General features: G+C 47.9%; 1 protein-coding gene across 12 annotated transcripts in view; it reads right to left on the minus strand.

The window, feature by feature from the left end:
• The window catches only part of ARHGEF2 (Rho/Rac guanine nucleotide exchange factor 2), a 112,311-nt gene that overhangs the window by 24,931 nt on the left and 62,493 nt on the right, over positions 1 to 24,887 (minus strand). For 11 of the 12 annotated variants that reach the window (XM_081842423.1, XM_081842421.1, XM_081842422.1 and 8 more), the window contains one exon: positions 7,529 to 7,673. In XM_081842423.1, the coding sequence (XP_081698549.1) occupies positions 7,529 to 7,673 (145 nt within the window). Of the gene's footprint in view, positions 1 to 7,528; positions 7,674 to 9,294; positions 9,714 to 24,887 lie in introns of those variants that run through there. The other variant, XM_081842424.1, reaches the window with a different exon arrangement.

A 24,887-nucleotide genomic window follows, 5' to 3' on the forward strand; every position in this document is an offset into this window, starting at 1 on the left:
GATCGCTTATGCTAACCATGGTACTTAATCTGTCAAACACAACCAAACTTTTCATGTTGGTGACACTTTTTAGACATGCATCAAACTGAAGCTGGCACATGAACGTGTCGCGACACACAGTTTGGAAAGCTCTGGCCTAGACAAAGAGACTGGTTTGGCAAGCTCAATATTTTACATTCTACAACCCCCCTACAGGATCCCCCAAACTCCTAACAATATTCTCTGCATGACAGGCAAAGAGAGGCTCAACAGCATGGGATGGAGACTATGGGAAATGCTCCCCTTGATGGATTTCTGCCTGCTACAGTGCCTAGAACCACCCCAACATTTATAAAGATCCATCTTCTCCCACAAGAAAATAATATCCAAAATACAAAAGTTTAGAAGACAGAGGAGTTTGTTCAGACACAACAGCCTGGGACTGCCAGCAAGGAAGTGAAGTCATGTTCTTTCTGAGAAGGAAGAAAATATTGTTTTTCGAGATTGGCAAGTCTGCTTGTCTCACGCACTGCTCCAAGTGGCAAAAGGGAAGTGAGAAATTCCTTCCCGCTCCACAGGACCAAATGTTGCAGCCTAATCTACCTTCCTGCACTTGCTTCATTTCTGGAGAGAGATGCCCAATGCGGCAATTAAAAGAACAAGCCGTGAGCTGCAAGGGAACTCGGGTTCAGATCTTGCCTTGGCCACAAACTCACTGGATTGGTCTTTCAAACCTGGTACCCAGCTGCTGGTTGAGGCTGATGGGAGTCCAAAACATTGGGTGGAGGCACCTGGTTGAGAAAGGTGGATTCTGGCAGACACCTGCACTGTTATTCTAGAGAAGGCATTGAGATTGGTGCCAGATTTTTCAGGGTGGAGGTTTCCTAAGAAGGGAAGAGAGCTGCCCTACACACACACACACACACACTTTGCACACAGACACAGGGAACGCAAAACATGGCAGATATGAAATGTGCAGGCTCACTTTTGCTAACCACACACCACACACAAGCTGGGTAGCCATGTATATTCCCATATCTGCTTCATTCACAGGTGTAGGGACATCTACCTTTTAAAAACCCCGCCTTTTTTTTAAACCAAAATGATCCAGGGGCTGGAGTGGCAAGATGTTTCTCAGTTTGGAGACAACGCGAGTAAGTGGCCTTTGGTTAGCCACACACATGCTCTCTCTGCCTCGCCTACCCCACAGGGTTGTTGTGAGGACAGAACAAAGGAGGGAATGACCATGTCTGCTGCCTTGATCTCCTTGGAAGAAAGGAGGGTATGAATATGAAGCCCTGCCTTGGTGACCCTGCTTGAGACTTGGCAGCCCTGTGTGCTCTGTTCATTATCTGCTCCACTCTAGCCCCCATGTTTGAGAGAGATCACAAGCACAGGCAAATCTTGGCCCAGGAAAAAGGCCAGCCTGAGATAACAGCAGAGCACAATTGGAGCGATACAGGCGGACAAGGAGGCCTGCAGTGCCATTTATTTGCTTCCACAAATACAAGTGCCCCCCCCCATCCTAGAGATCAAAGCAGGGGAAACCAGCAGAGTCCCAAATGTGGCTGCAGGCCAATTAGGAGATAACAGATTCAGGGAGGGAAAGGCGGGTGGGGGTGGGGTTAATTAATAAAGACCATGACTTGCCTCTAGAAGATCCATCATCATCATCATTAATTATTATTATTATTATTATTACTACTACTACTACAAAAACAATTGCATTATTAATGGTCTTTGAAGCCATCACCTCAAGGCAATGTGCTTGTAAGGTGATTAAAAACACAAAAGCAACGAACAAGCCCCAAACCCAAACAAAGCACACACTCCTGGTGCATAGACTGTGTGGTATAGTGCTTAGAGCATGTCTAAAAAGTGTGTCATCAAACTTTTCATGTTGATGACACACTTTTTAGGCATGCATCATTTCATGATGCAGTAATTCAGTTTTACTAGCAAACCGGAGGTTAAACTAAATCCCTTCCAGCCCCGGGAGGAGTGCAGGGAGCGCACACTAAAGCCGACACACAGCTTGGAAAGCTCTTGCTTAGTGTGTCAGACTAGGATCTGGGAAAGACCAGGATTCACATCTCTACTTGGTGATAAAGCTCACTGGGCTAGTGACTGTGCTGGCTGGGGCTGATGGGAGTTGTAGTCTGAAGCACCAGGAGAGCACCAGGTTAGCAACCACTGGTCTATTCAGTCCAGGTGACAGAGGCCTTTCCGTTCACCTGACACCTGATTATATATTGTGACACCCTTGGAAGGGTTTGACCCTAAAAGGTGGCTAGATAGATGGCTAGAATCTTTAAATGGAGACACCCAGTTCTGCCCCTCTACCACTGAGCTTTGCCCTCTCCCCTAAGAACCAACCAGACCCGACTATTGGTTTCAATCTCCAGTTCTCTTGTTGGTGGTCCTAGGGGTCCCCCTGCCGCCCCAGCTCTGCGAGGCAGAGCTGACTTTTAAAACGCCCCCGTTTGTTAACAGTTTTCAGTATATTTCATGAGGAGCTTTGATGTTTCTGATCAATAATGCAAAAGGGCTTCCAGGAGATTCCCCCGCACCCGGAAAATTCCAGGCCCACCCCCAACCATTGGGGAGGAGGGCTGAGGAGAAAAACACCAAACTGCCGACTTGTTCAGAGGACCATCTGCTGGGCCGGGAACAGTTGCCAAGTCCTGTAGCCCACGTGGAAGGGACAGTCTCAGCCGGAAGAAGGAGGGAAGGAGAGATGAGCCCCTTTTGTGCCTCTCACACAGATGGGAGGAGGAGCCTTAAAAACTTCTGGCAGACCTGTACCAATAATTTAAAATGCACATCTAATGCAAAGGATCCTGGGAAATGTAGTTTGTAAAGTGTGTGGGTAATGGTTCCCCCATTCCCCCCTATTCCCCCCACAGAGCTACAATTCCCAGAGTTCCCTGGGAAGTGACAATGTAGCTCTGCGAGGGGGAAAAGGGGTCTCCTAGCAACTCTTGGCACCCTTAACAAATTCCAGCTCCGAGAATTCTTTAGGGAAAGCCCTGAGCGGTATCACAGTGCAGATTTGGCCCTTGATGGGTGAGGATGCTCTGTGGCTACTTGGGAGCAAGGGAAAGGAACTGTGCGCCTGCATGCTGCTTCTCACCTCCCCACTATGCCATCTCCTGTCTGCAGAGATGAACGCAGGTGTTCTAACAGGTTGAGGGGCTGAATCCCAACTAAACGATGCCCTATATATATATATGCTTTGAAAGATCAAGGATAGTTATCTTTTTGAAGTGATTCTCCGCTTGGAAAGGTGCTTGGTCCAAATTGCGTTTAAAGATAATGACCCTTATAAAAAGGGTGGGTTTGATGTTGCCTCTCAGTATCTAGAATAGAATCACAGAATTTTAGTGTCCCCAACGGTCAATTAGTCCAATCCCCTGCAATGCAGGAATTACAACTAAAGAATCTCTGACAATGACCACCCAACTGCTGTTGAAAAACCTCCAATGAAGGATGGTCCACCACCTTCCAAGGGAGTCTGTTCCAGCAGCACTTGGGAGCAGAGTGAGCCGGCACACAGCCTTCCCCACCATGACAAGATATACTGTGTTTTCATTTAAATGATAGTAATTGCCTCCATTCATGAAAGTTGGCACTTGTACCTGTTATGCAGATCTGTGTCCTCTGCTGCTCTCTTTTTTGGCAAGGCCTTATGTGCCCAACCTGTTGAATTATCATGTTCAGCAAGTAAGCTTTGGCCTCAGCCTGAACTCAGACTGCGGTAGAGCAACTCCAAAATGTAGAATTGTGTATAAAACCAGGAGAACCAACTTGTGGGAGCGGGGTTCTGCACCAGACCAGGAGCACAGGAGTAGCTCAGAGGTAATCTCCTCCTTTCCCAGAAAGAAGTGTCCGCAGTGGGCATGGGCAAGAGGGTAACTATAATGAGCACCTGGCCAGGCTGAGATCCAGCCGCCAAGTAGCAAAGGGAAGCCCAACTCTTGAGAACCTAGGCCAGAGGTAGTGAACTTATTTCAACCAGAGGGCCACTCTCTCTCACAGGGTCACATGCCATGTACCGTGATGGTGCTATATAACTATAGGTAAAAGGACCCCTGACCATTAGGTCCAGTCGTGGCCGACTCTGGGGTTGCGGCACTCATCTTGCTTTATTGGCTGAGGGAGCCGGCGTACAGCTTCCAGGTCATGTGGCGAACCAGAGCAGCGCACGGAAACACCGTTTACCTTCCCGCTGGAGCAGTACCTATTTATCTACTTGCACTTTGACGTGCTTTCGAACTGCTAGGTTGGCAGGAGCAGGGACTGAGCAACAGGAGCTCACCCCATTGAGGGGATTTGAACTGCTGACCTTCTGATCGGCAAGTCCTAGGCTCTGTGGTTTAGCCCACAACGCCACCCGCGTCCCGCTCATATAACTATAAGTTTGATAATAATCATAATAATGCCAGTGGTAGATGGAGCCAGACACAAGAGTGGCTGAGGCTAGAGAGCCCGGGTAGCATAGTGCTTAGAGTATAGTATTTAGATAGTTGGACTAGGTCACAGGAGAGACCAGGGTTCAAATCCTAAACTGGTCAGGAAGCTCACTAGGTGACCTCAAGATCAGTTACTGCCTCTTAGCCTAACCTACGTCACATGCCTGTTGTGGGGGTTAAATGGGGAGATGTGTGGAGCCACATACACCGCCTTGAGTTCCTTGGAGAAAAAGGTGGGATAGAAATGCAATAAATAAAAAAAAGTAGGCATAGTGTCGGATGTGAGTCTTACCATGCAAAAATTACTAATAATTACTTAGTGATTACTCACACTCACAAACATCCACCCCTGCCTCTCCATCCAGGCCTGAAAGAGCCTTGATCACCCTTCAGAGAGACATTCCAGCCAGGCAAACACACTTAAGGAAGGCAGAAGAGAAAGCTGGTGAGGGGTGTGGCCAGGGAAGAGGGTGTGTGGCCTAGGGAGAATCCTGAGGGCCACATAGAGATGTCTCAAGGGCCACATTCTACCTCTGGACCTGAGGTTCCACCTCCCTGGTCTAGATTCAAGCTGTTAGCCACCACCAATATATAAATAAAGCACACTGCCTGACAATGTTTATTTACTCAAGGAGACAGCTGCTTTTGGCATGGCTGCCGGCAAACTCTCTAACAGCTCAAGTGTGACTGCTCAGATGCAGCTGGGGCCAAGTTTTCAGGCCAGGGGCTGGTGGGGTCAGGAGAAAACAAGCCACAACATCAAAGGCCCTTCCAGGTCACCAAGGGAGAGTCAGACAACAAAGCCAGCCCCTGCAGCCTAAGAGCAAAAGCCCCTCTAGGAGGCCCAGCCCCAACAGCTGTCCTCGCAGGCAGATGTTCCAGACTGAAGATGTTGTGGCCCAGGACTGCAGCTGTTCTGGAAGGCCTCTCTCCAGGCGAAGGGGGCAGGAACAGGCCCAGAAACAGGTTAGGGGGTGAGGAAGAGTCATCTAATCCCACCAAGCCACAAGAAAAGGAGATGAGAAGAAAGGAAGGAATCAGCCTATTTCAGGGAGTTGGAGGTGGCTCAAAGCAGGCACGATTGCTCACAGTGAGCACACTCAGACTTTTGTTCTCTCTAGTGAACAGGTTAGGTAGGTTTTTGCAGGGTTTCTTAAACCTGCGGAGCTCATTTCACCAATGACAATCAAGGGGCAGAAGCAGTGAGGCTGGAGCATAGTTTCTGAGAGGGTTTGTTTGACTGAAGCTTCCACGGTGTAGAAAGTTCTGCCTCACTGTTGACTCTGGTCAAAGAGGTCTAGCAGTTTTTTACCTAAAAAACCTGCACACCCTGTTTAACCAAAGACAAAAGGTGGAATGATTGCCAGTTATGGTGGGTGCTGTCTCATTCAAACCACCATCAACTCTCAGAACACCCACACACCCCTGTCTGAATCCAACCTAAGATATGTAGACCACAGCCAACAATGCCTCTGGTTCCAGTCTCCAGTAACACTGTGCTGCATATTTCTACAAAAAGGTTGGCAATCCCTGTGCTCAGATCATCAGCAGAGAGCCTTCTCTGATTGCCCACTCAATCTCAGGAACAGCTACAATGGTGAGGGGCTTCTCAGTAGTACTCCCTATCCCCAGGTTTAGAATGCTCTCTCTAGAGAAGTCAGAGGGCTATGGCATGGGGCGGTAACATGACATATAAATAAATTCAGTTTAGCAAAAGGGGCTTTGTGCCACCAATACCACTTGAGCATCCATGACTGGGGCTGGATCTCATAGCACCTAGAAGCTGCGACCCCAATCCTTAAATGGGAAGGCAACTCCATCCAGAGCAGGCCAAATGCCATCTCTTCCATCAAGGCCAGACGGGGTGCTTAATCCTCATGCAGCCCCATTACTGAGTCTGGGGGCATGGACTGAGAACATTCACTTGCACATTTGGGGCAGATGGAAAGCAGCGAGAGAACTACCGGTAAGCCTCATCAGCACACACAGAACAACCCTTCAGGGCTCCAACTACCTGAAAGAGCTTATTGTACACCCGCATTTAATGAAAATTAGTTCCTGGGCTGGGGGGAAATCACATTTTTCCAGCATTTAAACAGTAACTGTTTGAGCATTGGAGAAATGGCCAAATGGTTATAAAGACAAACATCTTTCCTGGCTGGGTGGGAAAGTGGAGTCTGATTTGGATGTGGTGCCAAGCATGAATTTTCTCACGCGGACTTCGTGTTTAAACTGGGTCCTCAGCCACTAAGACAGCAAGGCTGGCAAGCATGTCTAGGCAACAGGTGCCCTGGCATGCTGGCAATGCACATGGTACACAAAGGAAGCCAAATGAAATCCTCCTCCGTCCCTATCTGCCCTTCCCCAAGGGAAATTTAGAGAAGGGCATTCTGAAGCTACTATCCAGCAGCCTATGTGCTTATTTCAGTTCCTAATGACCCATAACTTGAGGTATCGGTTGGTTGGGTGGGATACAATACACCCACACCCACACCCCAAATCCTTATTTACTGGTTCCCCATTTGCTACTGGGCCAAGTTCAAGGTGTTAATATTAGTTTACAAAGTCCTGAATTACTTGGGGTCAGTTTACCCACAAAATCATCTTACCCCATGTACGCCCGCTCAACTGCTTTGATCGGCCTGAACTGGCACTGTTACAGATGTCACATAATACTCATTCTGCATTTGTAAGAAATTGATCTTTTGCTGTGGCAGCACTCACACATTGGAACTCCCTGCCTATTGAAACCAGGCAGCCGCCTTTGCTGTACCCTTTTCGGTACCTGCTAAACACATTTCCCTCCACAAGACATATAGAACACTGACATGTCTTTTAATCTGGTTTTCAGCTTGTTGCTAATTTTAATTCTTTTTTAAAAAATGTTTTACATAGTTGGGTGGTTTGGTTTGGTTTTTTGTTTTTACTGTTTTACCGATAATTTTATCGTTTTATTCTTTTTGTAAGCCGCCTTGAGGTTTTGGGGGTTTTGTTTGTTTTTACAATCAAGTGATGTATAATTTATTTTTTGAAGTAAATAAAAAGCAATAAAGAAAGAAGGCTAGAGGCCTACTCACTGGGACAAATCAGTGCCTCCTTGGCAGTGATGCTCTTGTTGCAGGCATAGCACATGGTCATGCCCGAGACGGTGATGGAGGTGAAGAGGTGCCCGTTGGTGTAGCGGGCATCTTTGCTCTCCTTCATCCTTTCTTTCTCTTTGTTCTGTGGGAAAGCAAGAAAGAGATGGGTTAGCAGCAGTGACCAGTGGCCTCTCCAGAAAAGGGCCTCTGAATCAGAGGTGTGTTTCAAGCTTGCCAATGTGGCTCCGCCCCAGCAGGTGTTTACAGCCTGTATGCAGTTTCCATCTTGCCAGCATTTACACATCCAAGGAACTGGGGAGGGGGGTGGCCCCACAGACAGGTGTAACACAGACATGAGACAATATAACCTTCTAATCGTTAAAACCCCATTTAAATTCTGTGTGAAGAGAAAAACACACCTGAAAACAAAACTAAGCAAAATACCCAAGTCTTAAGCCCTGCTGCTGATTTAAGGCAATTGTGTTACAGTGCCGACATGCTCTGCTCTTTTTGCACTTGCTGCTCAAAGTCCGGCCGCATCCAGAGTTGGAAATGTCATAATCAGGAGCGCATAAAGGAGAGCCATCACAAGGGAAAGCCAAGCCAGAGAATTTGTTCTCTATTTCCTCTTGAGCCACCCTAATTCCCCTCAAATACATTGTGCACATAGACACCCCAGGAATGTGCCCCACTCTTCCTTTGCTACCCTCTGCCTCACCTTGAGGTTCCTCTAAAATGTTTTGGCACCAGGATCATTTCTGTACACAGTCACGGTGGCCAGGCTAACCGGGGATGTTCCTTTCACGCAAGAGCATGAAAGGAATTAAATGCTACATTCAAACTGGTGGGGGGTTTAAAAAAAGAATACTGGGCTTTCAAAGTTACAAGAATCTTAACGTTTGCCTGTTCCAAACTGCTACCCAGAGGCACAAACCTCTTTCCAACAATTCCACACACACAATCTACAATAAAGGGGCAATCTAGGTGGCTAAAGTGAACAAGACAAGCTACATGGAATCATTGAATTATATATTTGGAATGGGCTCCCAAGGGTCATCTAGTCCAACCCCCTGCAATGCAGAAATCATAATTAAATATCCCTAGCAGATAGCTATTCAAAATCTGCTTGAAAACCTCCAACGAAGGAGTCCACCCCTTTCTGAGAGGTCCATTCCAATATTGAACTGCTCTTACCATCTGAAAGTTCTTCTTAACATTTAGTCAGAATCTCCTTTTTGTAACTGGAATCTGTCAGTCCAGGTCCATCTTCCATGTGACAGCCCTTCAGGTATCTGAAGATGGTGATCATATATCCCCTCTCAGTCTTCTCTAGGCTAAACATACCCAATTCCCTCAACCGTTCCTCACAAGGCTTGGCTTCCAGACCCTTTATTATCTTGGCCGCCTTCCTCTGCACAAATACCATCCTGTCAATATCCTTCTTGAACTGTGGTGCCCAGAACTGGACACAGGACTCCAGAGGAGGTCTGACCAAGGCAGAATAGAGCCGTGCTATGACTGTCTCATGAGCTGGACTAATTTGTGAAGGTTGATCCAATCTGGAGTGTGAAAAGAAACTGTTCTGCCAAATCATCCTTAGGATGATTCTGCCAAATCATCCTAAGTGAAAAATAAATTAGGCACAAGCCCCCCACCCCCAGCAAAAAATAGCACGACACAAAACAACCTTCACGGAAACGAACTTCTGCTAACAAACACACACAAGCAGAATGGTTGATCCAGCCTTGGTCCTCCTCACACACCTTTGCCACAGTCCCTCTCCGGCTTGGCTGCCGTCTGTTCCAGCTCATCCCCGGACTAGGGGGATCCCGGCAGGGTCTTGAGACTCCGAGCCTCAGCTGTCTCTCATAAACCGTAGGGTAACTCATCTTCCGTTGAGGTGGGATGCTACTGAGACATCTAACCACCACCACTCTTACCAACCAAGGCTCCAGAAAGAAGCAGGAAGGGAGAAACCAGTATGTAGACCCAACTTGAGCCTGGAAAGCCCAGATTGCAGAGATGCAGAAGGAGGAGGTGGATATGAGGAGGTGGATGGGGGAGAGAGAGAGAGAGAGAGAGAGAGAGAGAGAGAGAGAGAGAGAGACACCCATGCAGTTCATCTTCTCCTGTACCTCTCTGCTTCCAATAACCATGACAACCATATGTCTGACTGAGAAATTCCACCACCACCCCCAGCGCACGTGCCTACAGTCCTCAGCGTCGAACAGTCTATAGAGAAAGGTCTTGCTTCAGCATGTCTTCATTACCGGGGCGGGGGCAGCAGGATTATTTGGAAGGCTGGGTCTAAGAAATATTTAGTTGAAATAAAAAACGGTGCGAATGCTCAAGCCAAGCCCCGCTTCCCCCAGTATTTGGGTAATATATATATATATATTCCAACTTTTAACCATTTTAAAAAGGATGTGAGGTATAATCAAGTGCATCAACCTGCAAAACGCCAGGCTGGCTGACCAGAACACCTGGGCTGCCTGCCTTGCAACAAAACAAAAACAAAAGTGTTTTCCTTCTGTCTACAAGGGACAAGGGGGCGAGCTGGCTTGCAAAGGGACCAAAAGGGGGGCACATGCACAAAAAAGGACAACAAACAGGGACAAAGATTTGTATTAAAATTCATGCATGCTAATGTATATGCATATATGTATGTTTGGTGCACATACTTCTTCTCCCCCGTGTGTCCTCACAACAACCCTGTGAGGTAGGTTCGGCTGAGAGTGAGGGACGGGGCCCAAGGTCACCAAGAGAGGTTCACAGCCAAGTGGGGATATGAACTGTGGTCTCCCAGGTCCCAGTTCAACACTACAGTCATTTATGACATTTATATCCCACAATCTTCTAGGGGTGGAGGCCCTGTTTGTTGAAGCAAAAGGTTATCGCAGCACATTGAGGGCTAAAGACCAGTACAGTACAATCCAACAGTGTCTACTCAGTAGTAAACCAATTCTTAAAAAAAAATCTCATAAAACCTTGTCAGTATTTTAATGCAAATTATCTTAACGAACACATATTTGTGTGCAGTTTTGACAAAGTGCAAGTTGGACAGGTTTGCCTTTAAATGCAAACTGGCTCATATCTGTCCCTGATTCCTTGCTGGGACTAGTGTCTGTCTGCTGAGCCCCAGAGCCCTCCTCTTGCACAGATTTTGAGAACTGACATTGTGCAACATCATTCCCTGTGACTGACAGGCAGAATGAAGCTTTTTGATTGGCCAGGCCAAGTAGAAATACTGGGATCCTGATCTTACGCACTTCAGATTCTGGGGGAGGTTTCAACTTGGGGATTTTGGAACAGGTCCTGGCTCGGATAACTTGAAGAAGTGGAAACTGACCCAAACAGAGGGAAAGGCAGAGGGGGCGCAATTTCAAAACCGGGAAAGTTCAACCTGGAAAACTGGAGCTCTGCCGGCAGGCTTTTGCCCGACAATCAAACTGCAATACTGGGGAGCCCATCGAAGGTCAGACTAAATATGGCCAAAAATGCAGATGGAAGAGCGAGAGGGTAGAGGGCCTACAGGCCCTGTGACCTGCTCGGGGCATAGCCAGGCAACTGGGTTGCCATGGCAGCTTCCCTTGAAAAGGGGAAGTGAGACAGGGACTTCCTGTTGCCAAAGCTTTGAGCAAGAGGCGCAATCAGAGGCTTGGCTATTTTTGACTCAAGAGCCACCCTAGCCTCACGTGTCTGAGAGGGGGGTGGTGGCAGGCACTGCTGCGTTGCACATTTTCTTGGGAAACAGAGAGGCTGGCACCGAGCGGTTGTCTTTGGCAGGGATGCCACATCCGAGGCTTTGCAACATGATCAGAACCAATTGCATAGAAGGCACCGGTGCGCTCTTATATTTGCTGAGCCATCTGTGCGTCCAACAGCAATTTAAGGCTGCTGGGTCACTGTCTCCTTGGTTCCATAAGTTCTCCCCTGGTGCCCCCTACCCTATAAAAATAATAATACGCAGAATAGCATATTTTGCACAACCCACTAGGGGAGTGATGCTTGGGGAGTGGCCCAGCTGCGCCACTACCTGGAGAGGGGCAGCCTAACTTCTGTTGTCTGTGTTCTGGTAACCTCTAGGTTAGATTACCGCGACACATTATATGGGGCTTGGAAACCACTGGTTTAAGGCCTGCTTTTAGCACACCAGCAACACTGCACTAGAGGTCTGAAGGTCGTCCCTTTGAGTGTGCGCTGCAGAGAAGGCATTTCAAGACACACACTCACTTCCCTCGGCCGCAGGGCCTCACTGTCATGTGTGGCTTGAGAAGGGAAGGATCAGTAAAGGCAGACATTTCATAAGTAACTCTGATAGGCTTCCTAGGAACCCACTATTTAGAAACCAGCAGGCGACACTGTCACAAGGGAAGCAGATTGGGCAATTTCCTGGTTAGTCTGGTGAGGCAGAGCAGATGAGCTGGATTGCAAAGTCTCTGCTTCTGAGAATGAGAGAGGGTCCCGGGAGCTGAAGGGTGGTCCTTGTCAGATTGGGGGTGGAGCATGGTGGGGCAGGGCTGGTGATGTCTGGCAGGGGCACAGGATGGGGCACGACTGTGCCAGGCACTTCTAAGGGTGAAGCTTGATGGACACCCCAGAGCAGAAGGAAGATAAGCTCACCCACCAAATCAGAATTCAGCCTGCACTCTTGACCTGGGGTCCTGAGGTTTTAGGGCTTCCTTTGGTGGAAAGCAGTGCCCCCAAGGAGGAATACCTTGGAGGGGGCACTCAGAGGTGTGGGGGGGCTGCGGGGCACAGGTGGATTTTTTTAGACGGGGCGCAACCAGACACCCCCTCCCCTCATTAGAGCCTGGTTCCAGCATGCAACAAGCTTTCTCACACCCAGCGGCAGCTCTGCTCTCAAGTCAGGTCTGACCCGGGGACAGAGGAGAGGCGGTGGCAGCAGCGTTGCCAGGGCGGTGCCCCTCTGCTGCACTGGGTTGTGCACACGAGGGAACAGCCAGCTCCCTTGCGCCCAGCCACAGCTCTGCTCCTTTGTCAGGACTGACCCAGGAGGAAAGTCGCAGTACAGCATTGCCTCCCCTCTCCTTGGCGGGCAGCATTTTCGAGCCCAATCCAGGTGGCGGGAGCATACACTCTACCACTGGGGGCACTAGAGGAACCACTGCCTTAGATAAAGGGGAACTTTAGGCCGAGGTGGTCAACATTTTTCCAGCCTCATTCACTCTTGGGCAACCCTCTGGGGGCCACACACCAATGCTGGGTGTGGTCAAAAGTGGGAGCATGTGCCCATCTCTCTCATGCACACGGTCCCTCCTCTCATCTGCTAAGTGCAGATCAGCTGATGAAAAGGGGCTTATCTTACCCCCTCTCTACTCATCAAATGGACAATCTGATGGGGCAATTTGGGTTGTGAGGACAAAGCGGGGAGGGGAGAACCATGTACAAAACCTTGAGCGCCTTGGAAGAAAAGGTGGCCTATAAATGTAACAAACAAATAAATTGCCTGGTGTTTTCTACACTGATGGACAGTGTCTCTCCAGGGCTTTTGATGGGGAATTTCCCCAGTCCTACCTAAAGATTTTGGGGAATGAACCTGGCACCTGTTGATGCAATCCATGTGCTCTACCACTAAGCCATGGCCTTTGCAAAGTCTTAAATTACAGTCTCAGGACAAGAAGGGTTTGAAATTTAAATATGCTTCTTTGCTGCTTTTGGTTCCAAAGGAGATATGAGGCTCATTTGCAGAGAAGATGCCAAGTTTGGTGTCCTCTATCTGCCCAGGCCAAGCAGACAGACAAAGGGAGCCTTGTTCTCTGTTGCATGCCTACAGAACCTCTGCCCTGAGAGGAGCGAGCCTGTCTGCCCCTCTCAGCAGAGACAAGCTTCGGGTCTCCAGAGCAGCAGCAGGAGGGAGTTCAGCAATACAAATATGTTATTCTGTACTGTTTGGGCGGCAGCCAGAAGGCAGGAGCGATTGCGGCATCAAGCGAGAGGAAGCTGGCTAGATAATCTAAAAAAACAGAGAGAGAGATCAACCTACCACTCCCTTCTACACTGCAACTGCTTGAAAATCGCAGTTGCCTGGAGGCTCTTTGGGATGGATTTGTGGAAGACAGGAAGGCGGCGAGTATTTATAAAACGTTTCTGCAAATCCAAACTCTGCCATACAAGTTTGGTGCAACGGCCCATGCAGCAACCAAGTGGAGCAGCCCTGTTTGTACAGCTGGGGGAACAAAGCCTGAGATGTAGATGATGATTATTTTTAAATATAGTGCCCTCCATCAAAGTACATAATGCTTTGCAGCAGCCTTTGCCAAACTGCTGCCCTCTGGGTGTTTTTGACTCCAGCTGGCTGGGTGTCACGAGCTCCTTGGAGACTTCTTGGTAGGGCTGGTCAGACAGGGAAGAGATTGGGATGGGAATGTGGAGCTGGACCCTCAGGGAGGGGGCCCAGGGGCCTGGGAGGCATTGATCGGGATGCTGGGGGGGGGGGCAAGTGGGATGTCTGATGAGAGGCAAAAATCCTCCCAACACCAGCTCACCATTCCTGGCCAGTTTTAGCCATGCATGGGGGCAGGGAAAATACCTGCCTCACTCCAAATATCAGGATCAGTTGGACCTTGAGCAAAACCCACCAACTGGATTCTCCAAAAGCAAGGAGGTAGTCTAGAGTTTCTGGCCTCCCTCATCCAGGAGTTCTAATACAAAGTACTCCAGGCAGGGAGCCCATACTGTCACAGAGACCCACAGCTACCCCCCCTCAGTGAATGTATGCAGGAGGGGGTTTATCACTGCCTCTCAGCTCATCAAATGATCAATATGAAATGGGGAGGGAGCTTCACCCATCCTAGTGCTGTGTCTACTTTAATTTTTCTTCTTCAATGCTGCTACTGCAGCCAAAATGGATGGAATGGTGAGAGATCAGAAAAACCTGCTTGGGGGTGGAGTAGGGGCTGGGTTAGCCCCATCCCAACAGACAATTAGCCACCCCTGGCCTTAAGGGGGCGGGAACTCCCATTATGATACAGGCAGTAGAAATATATACTTTTAGGCAAACTGAAAAATTTGGGTATCCAAGTGAGAGGCACCCTTCCCCCCCCCATTCTCTCCCCTCCCCACAAACCAAGCCCACTCTGATTTTTTATAATCTGCTTTAAATGGGGCCAAGCAGCTGGAAGCTTCTTAAGCGTTAACCCCACTGAGCCATGGGGATGGATTTCCTTGCAGCACTTGGGCACCGCTCCGTGCCACAGATTTCAAGGCAAGAGAAGATGTGCTTGTCCTTGTCCAGCACTCCACCCTGCTCTGCCCACTGCCTCAAGGGAAGAGCTGAGATTTCAGGATTGCAGTGAATATTGCTAAAGCAGGGCTGGCAAGGCACAGAGTTGCTGCCTTGTTGGTCCCACAGGGTGGATGATACAAAGGAGCATACATGGGGTGGAAAAGGACATCTTTGACTGAAGTGTAGTTGTTAGTGTGTAGGACCAGAACCCGGAAGACCAGGATTCGAATCTCCACTGGGCCATGTACCCTGGACTAGTCAATGTCTCTCAGCCTAGTCTACCTCATAGGGTTGTTGTGCAGATGAAATGAGGAGGACGGGAACCATGTGCATGCCACCTTGAACTCCATGTGGGGGGAGATGGGATATGAATGCAATAAGCAAATAAATACGAGCATGCATACTTTTGAGTTTCACAGACCTTTTCTGGGGAAAGAGCAGTTTCAAATGCCTTTCTGCCAGTGATTCCTTTCTGCCACTAGTTCAACGTCACCAGTCACACAGGTTTGCAGTCTAGGACCCTCAGCACTGCCCTTGCAGAGGATAGCAGCATGTGGTTACTTTGAGCAGCAAAAACATTGTCTCTTTCACTGCCCTGTCTTGGTGCGGACCAAGCCCTAAATCAGTCTTCGCTAATTTAGTGCACTCATCAGCCCCATCTAGCCCAAAACATCTGGAAGGCACCATGCTGGCAAAGCCTACTCAAAACTATTTCATAATGTCTCCTCAATCGGTACTTTTTGCCCCAGAGTTTTCACTCACAGAGCCTGGGCACTGGCGGCTTTCAGTTTTTGCAGACAATTGAGCAGCTGTGGGTTGAATGAGAACAACCAGATTCTCAGTTCGTGTCCATCCCAACTTCCTCTCCTCTTAGCTGGTCTAGCCAGAAGGAAAGGAGCTAGGAAAAGAGGCAGGGGCTGCCTAATCTGTTCCCCACATCCCCATCCCCAGAACTCTGCTTGATTTGTGGGGGAAGGGGGTGATAGGCTGGTTGGCTGGCATCGTGCCCGGTCTACAAATCTAGATTTAATGGGTGCAAAGCTGTAGAGCCTCGGATAAAGCCTGCTGAAGATGTGACCCACTTTTTTCTTTCTTTTTAAGAATACTGAGGCTCTCTGAGCTGATGGAGAAGAATCAACTGGGGGGGTGGGGTGGGAAGTAGGTGCCAGGGCTCAAATTAAGCCCCCACCCATCTCAACAGCTGGAAAATATCTAGGCTGAAAGCAAAAGCACCACCAGCCTGATCTCAGTGCGGCAACAGCCTACATCAGTGGTTCTCAACCTTTCCCCTCACTCTGGATCATTTTGAAATAGTTAGGAGTCTTGGCAAGCCCATCAGCATTGGCATAATTGCCAAAATGAGTACTGTATTATGAAAATCATGGGTCTTAGGTCAGGGGCTTCAAAGGGAAAAGCTGTAGCTCGGTGGTACAGCTTCTACTACTGTATGCAGGAGGTCTCAGCTTCAAACCCTACTGGCACTTTCAGGTAGGGCTGGACGGTGCTGCAGAGAATGGGTTTGGGTCCTGGTGAAAAATGGAAGGGGCCCCCCAGCATGGGCAGACGAGCTAAACATATTTACATGGGATATAAAATAAATGCATGATCTCATTTTAATAATAATAATAATCATAATAATCATACCTGTTGAGAATATTAAGATCCTAATGACTAATATCAATAACATAAGCACCCACACAAACATTACTGAACTATCCATACACTTAACCGTTAAACAACAACTTTGTTGTGTTCACACGGTGTTTGCTTATGAAAACACACAAATGAGACTGCGCATCATAAAATGAGACTGCACCATTATACTGTCAAAGAGCAGGAGTGAATGTTCGCAGAGAGTTGGAAATACTCAGAAATGCTCAGTTCGTGACACAAGTTCCCAAACCATTATTCGGAATTGTGCATGCATTGAACGTAGTGCATAGGTTTTGTTAACAATTTCATGAAACATATGCAAGAGAGTTGGGCCCCGGGACCCCTTCTGGACCACTGGGCCTGGTAATTTGTACCCGCTTTCCTGCCTCTCATAAGTCATGGGACTGGAGGAGACTCCTGCCTGATAAACCTGGAGAGCTACTGTCAGTCAGTGTAGACAATATTGAACTAGATGGACCAACGCCCTGAGTACCAATGAGTAGGCAGCTCCTACATTGCTGGCTTGTTGAATACAGAACTATCTGAGCACCAGAGCACTCTCCCCTCCTGCAGTTTCCTACAACTAATATTCAAGAGCACTGACTACCCCTCCAGATCTAAATCATGGGTGGGGGCAAAGGGAAGATTGAGTAGCTAGGAATGGCTGCGACAAGAGCGCCCGAGAACACGGGCACTTGAGATGTTACCACAGAGACACATGAATTGTGGGCAGCAATTTCTGAGCTGCCTGAATAACAGTCCTAAAAGCTTAAGAGGTTCTAAATGTGGGGCACCCTGACCAGAAGCATTCAGTGTTTATGGTGCTATATTAATCTTGGTATCATGCAGCCCCGCAACCTGGGACAGAAGAGGCAGAGGCCGGTGTTTTGGATATGAGGAGGGAGGGGGCTGATCTGGCTGTCGTTTGGCCCCTTCCTTCTCTCTGCCTCTTCCTCTTCTCCCCTCCTCCACTCTAAGAGAGCATGGGAGCTCCCTGGGGCAGGGACCATGGCTCCTTGGCTGCTTTCTAGTGCTTATCAAGTCATAAAAGGTAGTGAGAAGCCTTGCCTTTTCTTTTTTTAAGGACAATTAGAGACAGTCAGTAACTCACAAAGGCTTTACATAAATCAAAGTCTTGCGGGGGGGGGGTTAATGGGGGAGAAGGGAAGCCCCCCCCCCCCGGAGGATAAATGCTCTAGCTTTGGTGGGGGGAGGGAAGGGTTAAAGGTCACATGCCCCACATTCACGCATGCATGGCTGGGCAAGAGAGATTCAATTCCAGGGAGGAGTTTTGGTGGTGGTAGGGACAGTGGAATTATACCAGGTGCTGACAGCCTGAAAGCCTTTAACAAAGCATCCTATGAAGAAAAATCTGGCATTTCAGCCTAGAGATGCCAGTCCTGGGCTCCTGCAATGGGAAGGGGGCGATAGAGGCCATCTAGGCTGACCCTCTGGCCCAGAGGCAGGATCACCAACCCCCTCCTGGTTTCCATCCCCAGGCAATCTGACACAGACCTACCCAAGCTAACCCTGGAAACGAGCAGAATTAGAAGCATTTCAGGCAGTTTCAGGTCACCATTGGGATAGCTGTGGCTACCTGAATTTGTTGTGGCCACTCCACCTTCAAACCAGACAGCTGCATGCTGCTGTTGCAAGAATACTTTTTTGCACACCTGGCCACACAGAAATGCAGATTTGCTGTGCTCTGCAAAGCAGCTTGATCTTGTGTGTGTCAATGGTGCAAAGGGGGGGCAAAGGGAACCCAATTTCAAATGCCTCCCAAGAGCCCAGTTGTTGCACTGTTTGCCACACAGCCCTGCCTAAATGAACTCTCTCTCCCCCTCCCTCCCCCCCCCTCACTCACACACACAGAGAATGGCCACTCCTTGCCATTTGTCCCCACTATCTGGTATCCTTGGATACACTGAACATGGAGGTTCCATGTAGGAATCAATAGCTGTCTGTAGGTGGTCTTTTATTATCCAAGGATCATTATCAGTGTACATTTACAGAGTCAACAAAAGCAAGAGTGAAAGCTCCGTACTCCATGGGGCATACAGTGTCTCATTGCAATGGTGGAAGATCCAGAAGAGAGAGAAGGGGCAAATGTGTCTCCCCTAATCCTTTCTAAAACAAAACAAAACACTTGACCATCTAATCATTCAGCAGCAAATATGTATATAAAGAAAACACACACACACAAGTACGCTGCTGCATGAGCACACACAAACAAATCAGCACAGCTCTAAGGTTTACTCCCTGTCCTGTGCTCCTACTATGCTCTGCAGGAAGCCAAAGCAGCAGCATCATACAGAGGACTAGCCTCTTTCTGAATCGAAAGCATTAGTGCCAACCTTGCAACAGTGATCCTTGCAAATAGCTGGTCTCCATTCGACCTTAGCTGAGCCCAGTGTCCACTCTGCTTCCCTCTCGCTATAACCTCCTCTATCTACAAGTGGGGGGCGGGAGCAGGGAGGAGAAAGGGTTGGGCTCCAGAACAGAATAGAGGCTCAGTGTTTCTGGCTTCAGTCTGAACTACTAGTTGGGAACTGAGCCAGGTAGATAAAAAGAGCAGAGCTGGAAGGCATGGTGTGGGGAAAGTTGATAGAGAAAAGTTTTTTCTCCCTCTGTCCTAACATGAGAATTCATGGACACTCAATGAAGCTGAATGTTGGAAAATTCAGAACAGGTAAAAGAAAGCCCTTCTTCATGTAGTGCACAGTTAAAACTATGGAACAGGAGGCAGTGATGGCCACCAACTTGGATGGCTTTAAAAGAAGATTGGACAAATTCATGAAGGGGAAGGCTATTGATGGCTACTAGGCACGATAGCCATGCTCTGCCTCCACGGTCAGAGGCAGTAATGCATCTGAACACCAGTTGCTGGAAATTGCGGGAGGGGAGAGTTCTCTTGTGTTCGAGTCCTGCTTGGGGGTTCTCCACTGGGCCATCTGGTTGGCCACTGTGAGAATAGGATGCTGACCTAGATGGGCCCCTGGCTTCATCCAGCAGGGTCTTCTTAGGTTGCTCTGCAGAGTTCCCTTGTGCTCAAATCCTGCATGTGGGCTTCTTACAGGCATCTGGTTGGCCACTGGGAGAACAGGATTTAGGATTAACGGAAGTGAAACCCACACCTACACAGGGCTGTTTGCCTGCTAGTCACATCTGGCCTCAGTTTCTCCCTTCCTTTTTCATCTTCTTCACTTTCAACACTGACAATGTAAGCTCCTGGGGGGGGGGACAATCTTTTTTTAAAAAAAAAAATCAAATCACAAGAGTTGGAAAGCAGCATCCCCAACAATGTAGGGCATAGGAACATAAGAAAAGCCCTGCCGAATCAGACCATTAGCCCACCTAGTCTAGAATCCGGTTCTCGCAGTGGCTGACTAGGCTGCCTGTGGGAAGCCCACAAGCAGGACCCAAGCGCAGGAGCCCTCTCCCCTCCTGCAGTTTCCAGCAGCAACAGCATCTGCTTAAATACCTTAAATACTTTGCTATATCAGGTGCCTTCCTTCTTCCTCATACAAAGGGGAAAAGCAGCCAGGAGGGTTTTAAGACACCGCAAAAAGATCATTGGCTCAGGTCAAGCAAAGAAATGAAAGTGAAATTGAGGTTACAGGTTCCTCTGGAAACAAGTTTTCTCCTCTCCATCAAGCAACCCACAGAGCCCCAGGCCTCCTGGAACCTGACATGTGGAGCACTGATCTGAAGTGTATTTATACATACACAACTTGAAATCTTCTTTCTCAGGGTTTACTTAATCCCAAAGAAATATCGCTGATTGAACTCCTGTTCACAGCTCTTTCAGGATTCGCCCTTTGGGGTAGGACGGGGTAGGACACCCTGGCCATGAATCTAGGTATAAAATCTCCTAACCTCAAAGGTAAGGATGAAGTGGAAGGTTTGGTGTAAAAGCAGCTGAGTGGGAGAGAAATGAGTTTGACCTGCTCTCCACAAGCCACTGCGACAGTCTCATGGAGACAGATAGGAACATAGGAAGCTGCCTTTATACTGAGTCAGAGCACTGGTCCATCTGGCTCAGTATTGCCTACACTGGCTGGCAGCAGCTCTCCAGGGTTTCAGGCAGGGTTCTCTACCAACCCTACCTAGAGATGCTGCCTCCAGGGATTGAACCTGGGACCTTTTGCATGCAAAGCCAATGCTTCACCACTGAACCTATGGGGAACGGGGGAGCACTGTGCTTTTGTGTACTTCTTGTTCAACCTAAAAACATCCCAGTGGACTGGGCCCCTGTGGTAACGGTGCAATGCTGTTTAGATTTCCCACCTCAAGGTATCAAAACATTTCAGACCACCCTCTCTTAAAGGCTCTCTGGATACTGCTGGACTGCACCTCCCAGCATCCTTCTCAATCCGTGGCCACGCTGGCCAGGAATGATAGGAGATGGAGTCCAACAGCACCTGAGGAGTCCCAGGCTCCCTATCCCTGTAGCAAAATGTTGTAGTGCTTCTGTTAACCTTTGGGTTCTTTGCCCCTTTGCAGAGTTCTTAGTATAAGAACCTAAGAGGAACCTGCTGGATCTGGCCACTAGCTCATCTAGTCCGGCATCTTGTTCACACAGTGGCCAACCAGACGCCCCAAAGGGGAGCCTGCAAACAAGACCTGAGCACCATAAGAATGTAAGGAGAGCCTGCTGGATCAGGCCAATGGCCCATCTTGTCCAGGACAATATGCCTGTGGGAAACCCGCAAGCAGGACCCAAGCATAAGAGAACTCAGGTCCCCCTGTCATTTTCATGCCTTAAGAGGAAAAACTCTTACCCAAATTTCTAAATGCAGATTGGCTGCCTCTGCCAATCACCAGAGACAGAGTTCTGGGCTTGATGGGTCGTTGGCCATTCTCATCTCTAAATTGCTTAGACCCTTTCTCTGTTCCACCCAGGCCACAGATGTCACCAGCATGGGGGGCAGGAAAGATCAATATTTGGGGGGAAAAGAACTTATAGAAAAAGTAAAAGTTGGCAAAGCATTCAATACATACATACACACACATACATACATACATACATACATACATCAAGCAAGCAAGCAAGCAAGCAAGCAAGCAAGCAAGCAAGCAAGCAAGCAAGCATTATCTGACACTATGTTTGCTATGCTGGTGTCCTCCATATATCCTGGACTACAACTTCCATCATGCTGGCTGGTCCTGATGGGGGTTGTAGTATAAAATGGCTGTGCTGGCTAAGGATGATGGGAGTTGAAGTTTAGTTTTTCCATTTATATCCTGCCTTTCTTCCAAAATAGCTCAGGGTGCTATACATAGTTCTCCTCCACCCCATTTTATCCTCAAAACTACTCTGTGAGGCAGGTTAAGCTAGGAGGCAGTGAATGGCCCAAGGTCGCCTGGTGAGTTTCATGGCTGAGTGGGGTTTTGAAGCCCGGTCTCTCCCAGCTCCTAGTCCAACACATATCCAGAAGGCACCAGTTTGGCTCACAGAAACACAGAAAGATGCCTTATCCTGAGTCAGGCCATAGGTCTGTCGAGCTCAGCATTGTCTTCTCTGACAGGCAGCAGCTCTCCAGGGTATCCGCAGGGCTCTCTCTTAGCAGACTGCCCTAAACAAAGAGATCCACTTCTTCCACAACATCCCAAGAGAACAAAGGACAGACAGATCAATTCAGCTGCTGGCAATCTCGACACTGGAATGAGATGGCGCAAGGCGGCTCCCCTTCCCCTGTCCCCCCCTCACTCCCCCCTTCACCCCGCCTGAGTGCACATGGCTACCCTCTTCCTCTGATCTCCACAAACAATAACAATGGGGGAAAGAGGCCGGAATTTGCAGGGCCTATAATGAATTTGTGGATTATTATTGACTAAAGGACATGGCAGCTGTTTGGGGAGGGGTCCTCAGGAGATGGCCGCATTCCAAAGGCCTGGCTCATTCATTCCTGGAGAAGCTCAAAATAATTGGGGAGAGGGAGAGAGGACTGACAACATGGGACTTGTTTTGAGTTAATGCCAGGATCACTCATCCTGCTAAGTACTCTGTAGAGAAAGCCCCCACACCCAGCAAATTCACGGCTCCCTGCTACAGGATTAACCATCAGGGGTTTTATTCCCCCTGATGAGAAAGGTGTGTTTAATTTTGGCTACCAAATACGTAACAGGGTAGTGGCAAACTTACACCTTCTCCAATATAACATTCAGATAAAATTCTCTCTGCTGCTAAGTTTAAAAATTGTGCGGAAGGCAGTGTCTGCGGCAAATTGTGTGTGTATTTGTGGAGCGAAAGACATGGCATGAAGGATGGAGAGGTATTTGAATGTTGCCCTGAACCAAGGCTTTTAATCCTGTATTAGCACATAAAATGAGACTACTGACCATGTGCAAGGCATAATTTGCAGACATGCTCAGCCTGGGGCCTGTTTTTAATGTCAGGGATCAGCAAAAGCAGAGAAAGGCACTCTGCATATGCTCAGGGCTATTTTAATTTTTATTACCCCAACAGAGACAGGAGGTGACCCTGAGCATGTGCAGAATGTGTTGTTTCCCACTGTGTAATGACTGAACATGCTCCTAAGCATATGCAGAATGCCTTCCCAGATGGGCAACCACACCCAGGTCAAGAAATGCAACATCCATACAGGACTGAGCGCCAGCCTCTTCCTCTAAAAATTAAGCACCAGTGAAAAAAACACTGGGATTACATGTGGGAGACCTGAGTTCATGAAGCCAGTCACCTCAGTTGCCTTTCCACTAGAAAATAGCTTACCTCCAGGGGGAAATCTTAAGGACAAAACAGGGGGGTGGTTTTCTTTGTGGGTTGCCTTAGGTAGGCTTTTGGCTCTTTTCAAACTGCAAGGCCCCATTCACACATGCAGGTTTGTTTGCACATGTGAATGAGTTTGTTGTAGAACAAACACCAGGCAGGCAGAATTCATTCTGCCTCTCAACCCCAAATCCCTTGCTCTTTCCCATAGAAGTAGTTAGCCTCTGCCCCATCCCCCTTGGAGTTGAATCCAACAACATCCGTAGGGTCACAAGTTCTCTATCCTTGTGTTGTTGAATTTTGATTTTATGCCTCCCTACTTGTAAGCCATATTGAACTCAGTGGGACTTAACAATAAACATGCATAGGATTGTGCTATTTGTCTGCTTTTATATATGCTATAGCACAGTCCTTGATTACCTGATTTCTCAGTTTTGTTCGCAACCTTTCCTTGAAAGAGTTTTGACACAACTGTTCATAAACATTTTTTGTGTGGCTCTGGTCCTCTTTTATAGCATGCCAACCAAATCCTGTAAGAAATATAGAATTACTAAATTTCCTAGTGTGTAAAGTACGTTTATCTTCACAGTATGTCTGGAAGCAGAGAGACATTTTCATCTCTGTTTTATGGGAGGGGGGATGGCAGTATAGAATAATGACAAAAATGGTGACTGCAATGTTTATTACATAGGCTCAGGAATGCTAGCTATTGGAATAAAGTGTGTATTTCAGGGTGACGGAGAACATTCTTTCATTTTACTGAAAGATGAGCTTCTTGCCACTGCAAATAGGGAAGGAAGCACATGATCGAGCTGTTAGTGCACACACACTTTCTGCTGATCCTATTCTACAAGATGCTTACTACTTTACCCTCTTGCAACCCTAACTGGTTTTTGAGGTCTATTCCACCTTAAATGCAAAGGTTCCCTCCCAGCTGAATGCCTTAAGTAGTGTCAGAGAGGGAATTTGGATAGGTATACAGCTTTTTCACTTTTGCATAATGAGTTACACCTGCAGAAATCCCCTCTTCTACCCATTAAAGGTACAGAAGCAGATGGTCTTTTCATCTGGTCACTTAACCTTGCAGGAACCTTGCAGTAAAGTTGCAGGAATGTAAATACCTAAACAAGGCTTCTACAGATTTCCACTAAGATAAATCGCCTGCAGAATCCATCTACAGGATTTTGCCACAGTATAGGATTTCCCCTGTCTGCTGTACAGTGTTGCTCTGGAGATCATTTGCTCATTTGCTTCTTCTGTCACATTGTTTTCCAACAACTACTGTTGATAATTTAGAGGTCTCTCTCCAAGGTTCCAATAACTAATAATAATAAAAATAAATAAATAAATAAATAAATAAATAAATAAATAAATAAATAAATAATTCTGCCCTGAGTGTTTAGAATCATAGAATCATGGAGTTGGAAGGGGCCCTGAGGGTCATCTAATCCAACCCCCTGCAATGCAGGAGTCTCAACATGTTGTCTTGGGATAATGCAGCAAGTGTTAAATAAATAAATAAATAAATAAATAAAACAGCTTCCCACCTGTCTTTTATCTTCCTTGCCCCTGCTTGTTCACAGTTGGCTTGTTTTCCAGATTAGGGTTGTCTCCTGTCCCCAGGGAAAATTGCTTCTGCACAAATATATGGATAGCTACACGCCAGTTGTGTTGACAGTTCAGTATTGACAGTTCAGTGAAAAGTCAAGCAAATGCACACACAC

This window comes from Podarcis erhardii (genome assembly GCF_964252035.2).
Source record: "Podarcis erhardii genome assembly, chromosome: 15".
Classification (NCBI taxonomy): Eukaryota; Metazoa; Chordata; class Lepidosauria; order Squamata; family Lacertidae; genus Podarcis; species Podarcis erhardii.